Genomic DNA, 6,742 nt, shown 5'->3' with positions numbered 1-6,742 from the left:
TTTATATTATATATTGTAGGGAAAATAAGATGCGCCTGAATCGTGTGAATTATTTTTATATTTTGATATGATCACAAATTACATTGATATATAATAAGTCTTAAAAGTGATAATATACAAGAAAACCCCTTAAATTTGTAATTAAAATATAAATTTTATCAAATCCTAGCATTCGTTCTTTAAGGGAATATTTGTTGTGCGCAAGCATAGGGTTTTTATCTTAGTTCAATCCATACAATATGAGTTTTTTGAATTGGTATCATGGAAAGTAATTCTTCCAATTCTCGGCATGATAAATTGAATGTATATAGTAATATAATATTCAAATGGATGGAAACAAAAGAAGGAAAGGAAAGAACCTTACTACCTACCTATATAAACCTATAATGTTTCATATTTCATAAAAATGTTATGTGAATATTTCACAAGATTTATAAAATTTATAGAAAAATCTACAACCAACTTATCTTTTACAAGTTTTTTTATTAAAAAAAAAGACAATGATATTTTAACACCATTTTTTGACACTATTTTGACACTACGTGTTAAGATGTGATTGGACAATTTCAAATTAAAAAAGTTGAGGCAGGAGTATATTTGGAAGAGAAAAACCAAAGTTTGTTTTTTAATTTGAAATCGTCCAACCATATTTTGACACGTGTGCAGTGTCAAAATGGTGTCAAAAAATGGTGTTAAAATTTTATTTTCCTAAAAAAAAAACTATACAATAAAAATTTCATAAATATATGAAGAACACAGTAACTTATATACTTTCTTTTAATTAATTTATCGATTTATGATTGCCTACATCATCGATCTTCTTTTCTATATGTATACAACATGTAAAAAGAATCCAACTAAACAAATAGGCATAAAACATAATAGCAATAACAATTGTTTAAAAAACAAAAACAATTGGATATTATTATTATAAGCTGATAAAAGTCAACAAGAAAAAAAAGGAAGAAGTAATCGTAGATGTATATAAAGATGTAGCAGGTTTGGAATGAGGCATTGATGGTGTATCAGCATCGATTAATTCATGTACTTTATGCTCCCTACAGCAATGCATATCAAACCCTTTCTCCTTCTCCTCTTCATCTCAACTTCATCTGCTGCTGCACCCACAGATACACTTCAAGAAGGTTCTTCACTTTCAGTAGAGAAACAAAGCGACATCCTCTTTTCATCCAATGGTGATTTTTCAGCTGGCTTCTTCCAAGTTGGTGAAAACGCCTTCTGCTTCTCCGTCTGCTTCACGCGCTCCAAACAACCCACCGTGGTGTGGATGGCCAACCGTGACGAACCTGTCAACGGCAAAGGATCCTTCCTCTCACTCTGGAAAAACGGCAACCTCGTTTTGACGGATGCCGGAGGAACCGTTATCTGGGAAACCGCCACTCTTTCCTCCTCCCAACTTTATCTGAAGCTAAGAAACAACGGAAACCTCCTTCTCCTCAATTCCAAAGGCACCACCATTTGGCAAAGCTTCACTTCCCCAACCGACACCCTTCTTCCAACGCAACCACTCACGGAGCGAGGCGGTCTCGTTTCTTCGAGAAGTGCAACGAACCATTCCTCGGGGTTCTACAAGCTTTACTTCGACAACGACAACGTTCTTCGCTTACTCTACAAAGGTCGCACGTTTTCCAGCGTGTACTGGCCACCATCGTGGAAGCTTGCAATTGACATAGGCAGATCCACCTACAATGTAACCAAAACTGCTTCTTTAGATTCTTTTGGACAATTCACTTCCTCTGACGGGTTTCAATTTATCTCCACGGATTATCCCAAAAAAGTGTACCGGATACTCAAGTTGGATTCTGATGGTAATTTGCGTTTGTATAGCTTCAACGAGGAGCGTAAGACGTGGGAGGTGACGTGGCAAGTTATTTCAGAACCGTGCACCATTCATGGAATTTGTGGAGCGAACAGCATGTGCAATCATGATCCCGTTATTGGAAGGACTTGCTATTGCTTGAAAGGGTTTAAGGTTAAGGATCCCAATGACTGGACTCAGGGCTGTGAGCCCGAGTTTTCTCCTTCATATTTTTCTTGCAACAGTCGCCAGTCATTTGGTTTTCTCCGTCTTCAAACCGCGGAACTGTATGGCTACGACTGGAACGTGACACGCGTTTCGAGCTTTAAGGAATGCCTGAATATATGTCTGTCACTTTGCGATAAATGTGTAGCTGTTCAATTAAAGTTTAACGAGTTTGCTACCTATAATTGTTACCCGAAAACGATGGCATTCAATGGACGGGATATTCCTGGTTTCGATGGAGAGATCTATCTAAAGTTGCCGAATTCGATTCTGCGCTCGTCCACGAAGATTCTAAAGCATTCCCGGATGAATTGCTCCGTTGGTTTGTCTCAAAAGTTGAACAGGGTTTATCAGCCGCCAAAAAAAAACTCCACATTGAGTTTCTTGGTTTGGTTCGCTTGCGGGTTCGGAGTGTTTGAGTTTTCCACCATTTTCTTGGTGTGGTTCTTCTTGTTCAGAACAAGCAAGCAGCCTCACAGGCTGGATCAACAACATCACCTTCTGTCTGCCACAGGTTTTCAGAGGTTCACCTACGCAGAGCTAAAATCCGCGACAAAAGGGTTCAAAGAAGAGGTTGGGCGAGGAGCAGGCGGGGTTGTTTACAAGGGGACATTATATGATAACCGTGTTGCGGCTATTAAACGCTTAAACGAAGCTACTCAAGGGGAAGCTGAATTTTTGGCTGAAATAAGCACAATTGGCATGCTGAACCACATGAATCTGATTGACATGTGGGGGTATTGTGTTGAAGGGAAGCACAGGCTTTTGGTGTATGAGTACATGGAACATGGATCCTTAGCAGACAATCTTTTTGGCAACGGTCTTGATTGGAAGAAAAGGTTCAACGTTGCCGTGGGTACAGCCAAAGGTTTAGCTTACTTACACGAAGAGTGTTTGGAGTGGATTTTGCATTGCGACGTGAAGCCTCAAAACATTCTGCTTGACTCAGAGTTCCAACCCAAGGTAGCAGATTTTGGGTTGTCGAAACTTTTAAACAGAGACGAGCGTGGAAATTCTAGTTTTTCACGAATAAGAGGGACTCGAGGATACATGGCTCCGGAGTGGGTTTACAATCTGCATATCACTTCTAAGGTGGATGTTTATAGCTATGGGATTGTGGTGTTGGAAATGGTGAGTGGAAGAAGCCCTGTGGCAATTCACAGTCTCGAGAACAAAGGGGACATGGATCACCATCGCCTGGTTACGTGGATAAGGGAGAAGATAAAGCATGCACCCACTTGTGCGTTTTGGATGGAGGAGATCATTGATCCCAAGTTAGAAGGAAACTTCGACGTTTCAGAAGTAGAGGTTTTGGTCAAAGTGGCTTTACAGTGCGTCCAAGATGACATGAACGAAAGACCATCCATGAGTCAAGTTGCAGAAATGCTTCTGGCCAACCAAAATAAACTCCTCTCTCCTTAATTATATTTCGTCTTTTAATTTTCTTATTCTTTTTGTTTTTGCATTTTTATCACCAGTGCTGCATCTTCTTTTGAAGGAAAGGATGAATTATATAGACAATAACGTTTTATTTATGCTGCATTGCTACAATATTATTTCGGTTTAATTGTTGATTAAGTTTTTTACTTATCATAATCAATATTTTCGTTATAATATTATCTTAAGATAGATTGATAATGTTAATTATATGAATCTTAAGATTATTTTAGATGACATACATTAATCATAATTTGTCAATTAAATAATTATTAAATGTTTCGTGCAACAGTTAATTTGTGCATCGTACTAAAGATCAAATGTGACAATTTCTAGTTTTAAATAGATCAAAACAAAGTGTTTCTAGAGGAATTAAGGTCAAAATTTTCAAATTATATAAGAATTAAAAATATATTTCAGTATTGTTTATCCTTTTTATTTTGGACTTTTGAACTTGTAAGAGTTTTATGTTTGAGTTGGAATAGCTCTTAAACTTTGCTTCTTATTAGAAATTTTTTGGTGTAGAATAAGGATAATTATTTCTTTAACTATGGTTGAACATTGTGAATGTGGTAGAGAGATATTATAAATGGTTGAACAGCTAACACTAAACAAAAAACTACATAAACCAAAAACTCTTGCCGTAAATCTGTAAAAATATCCTTAATCTTACAATAAGAAAATGTTTGACAGTTGTATCAGAGGGAAACATTAGTCTTGATTTTCTTACATAATTTTTAACTTCCTTTTATACTTATCGTTTTAGCGTAATGTGTGTTTAACAAATGTTCTTAACTCATCGACTTGTCTTTTCACATATAATGTTTCTTAATACTTCAATCTGTTTCTCTCTTTACCGTCAAATGTCTCGTATTCTTTTGGTATAATATTCTTACACGAGTTTAAGCGTAAACTCGACTTATTCTTTTGGTATCTGTCATTTTCTTTCCCTTTCCCGTTTTCTTCTTATTAAACAATTTGATATTTAAATAAGAATGTAAAGAAAAACAAGACAAAAATAATGTGAGCCAAACATTACTGCTATACTTGATGACAAAATCCGAGTTCTGACTATTTTATGTCAAGTTGATTTCCCATTATTCCAACCACAAAAACTGTGTGATGATTGCTCATGGAAACCAAGACCACTGAACTAAAAATCCACTGAGAAATTTGGGTCAATTTGAGACAACTTTGGGTTTGTTATAATAATAATAATAGTGATAATTTACACATCAGCAATACAAACCTATTTCATTTTCTATCTGTCCTCTTATTTGTTTTTGAGTATTTTTTTCAGCCAAGTTCATAGTCAAGCAACCAATAAATATATATATATTGTTAATTTAATCAAATAATCCATACCGACCCAAATGGCATACCTATACCTAGCAACTTGGCAAATGACGATTATTTATGCTTCAATATTGGTGAGGTTGGTCAAGTTTTTTGGCTTTTGGCAAGCAACTCAATATAAGAAACATTAGTCACAGTCTTAATTTTAGCTCTATCCGAAGTCTGCATTTTTCTTTTTCTGGAACATCATCGGAGTTTTGAGCAGCCTAGAGGTGGAAAAATTATCTAGTTTTAATGTTCCAATCAAATTTCTGCAGTTTTAAAATTTCCACAAATTTTCAAGATTTGGTAATCCATGGAATGTATTGAAGATTATAAAACATCTTAATACAATTCTTTCTAGTATTTAGTGAATCATTAATATTATATTTAATTTTACTTTGCACGTATTTTATTTTATATATACAGTAGAATATCTCACACTTATAATAGATAAAAGTAAATTATAATTTATAAGTAATTTTCAAATTTCACTTTATAGAATTTTTTTAAAATATATATATATATATATATATATATATATATATATATATATATATATATATATATATATATATAGCTGTCAAGCAACCAAACATTGACAAGAGTATAGATAGTTGACTTTAGTATTAAAACATCTCTATCGGATCATCTATAATTTAGGTGATATTATGATTATATATTAGAGTAATTATACTATAATCAATTAATCTAATTAAGATAGACTTCAATATTATTTTAATAAGTTTATATATATATATATATATATATATATATATATATATATATATATATATATATATATATATCTCAAAACATCAAAATTAGAGATTTAAAATAGTTTTCATTGCAAATAGAAGTACAATAAAGTTCTGTAAGCCTGAAAATGGAGATAGATCAACACTTAGATTATAGTCCATTAATATTTTCATTGTAGGTCTAATCGATAAATCTTAGTGTTTTTAATTAAGTCTTCAGTAATTTTTTTTTATTAAATTACAAAATTTTATATTTTTCAATTGAGTTCTCTTTGTTTAATTGTTTAATGTTTTTTTTAACTAGATAATATGATTGTTATTTATACTTTAATTAGTTATCTTTATTTATTATTTTGTGTTAGTATTAAATGATGTAACTTTGTAGTTAATACAATAGGTGATTATTATTGTTAGATAAGGGTAAATGAAAACAACGAAAAAAGCAAAAGGGTTCAACGTATAGCATGCAGCCATGTTCAAGGTATATCATGTACCCATGTTCTAAACGAAAGGGTTAACATTCGAAATTGAACAAAAAAATATGCAAAGCAATGAAAAATTATAAAAATCAAACAATATATAAAATAATTTTTTTTTTCTTTGAAGTCCTTTTTAAAAGTTTATTAAAGAAAAAGTCCATATAGTACGTGTTTCCCATTATTCACACAAAGCTTATCAAAGCAAGGATTTTTTTTTTTAGTAGTTTTAAAGAGTTCTACAAAAGAATTAATTTTTTGGAGATAATTTCCTTAAAAATCGAATGAGTTTAATCGAGATAAAATTTACACGTTAATATTTTGTGACACAAACCTTTATTTTAACCTCATTAGCTAATGGAGGTGATATTTTTTTTGTTTATTTTATATTATGTGGTTTTTTATTTTTGTCTTATAATTGTAATAATATAAGATATGAGCTGGAAGAAGGCACTTGATCGTCTTTTTAAAAAACACAAATTTAAAAAACTTTTGCTCAACTAGGTGACTTATATATTGTCTGTCATATTTTAGTTAATTGGGTGATCATGCCTGTAATCTCTTTCTAACAGGTCCTATTACCAAATTAATGTCATTTATGCATAACTAAGTTACTTTGGATATTTAAGAATAATTTTGTGCTCAAATTAATATATTTAAAGTAAACAAAGTTTTAGCAATCTCTGTATAAA

The 6,742-nt window shown here is 32.4% G+C and overlaps 1 protein-coding gene across 1 annotated transcript; it reads left to right on the top strand.

Annotated features, from left to right (window-relative positions):
* The first annotated feature begins 923 nt into the window (after positions 1-923).
* LOC106759958 (putative receptor protein kinase ZmPK1) lies at positions 924-3,555 on the top strand. The gene has a single exon (XM_014643362.2). It carries the CDS (start codon positions 1,043-1,045, stop codon positions 3,464-3,466), a length of 2,424 nt encoding a protein of 807 aa, XP_014498848.1. The 5' UTR covers positions 924-1,042; the 3' UTR covers positions 3,467-3,555.
* Positions 3,556-6,742: the final 3,187 nt, after the last annotated feature.

Source organism: Vigna radiata, chromosome 5 (genome assembly GCF_000741045.1).
Source record: "Vigna radiata var. radiata cultivar VC1973A chromosome 5, Vradiata_ver6, whole genome shotgun sequence".
NCBI lineage: Eukaryota > Viridiplantae > Streptophyta > Magnoliopsida > Fabales > Fabaceae > Vigna > Vigna radiata.
This window is presented reverse-complemented; position numbering and strand designations above follow the sequence as displayed.

Excerpts from the sequence above, each read along its gene's own strand:
- LOC106759958 (XM_014643362.2), top strand. The coding sequence starts at position 1,043 with ATGTACTTTATGCTCCCTACAGCAATGCATATCAAACCCTTTCTCCTT.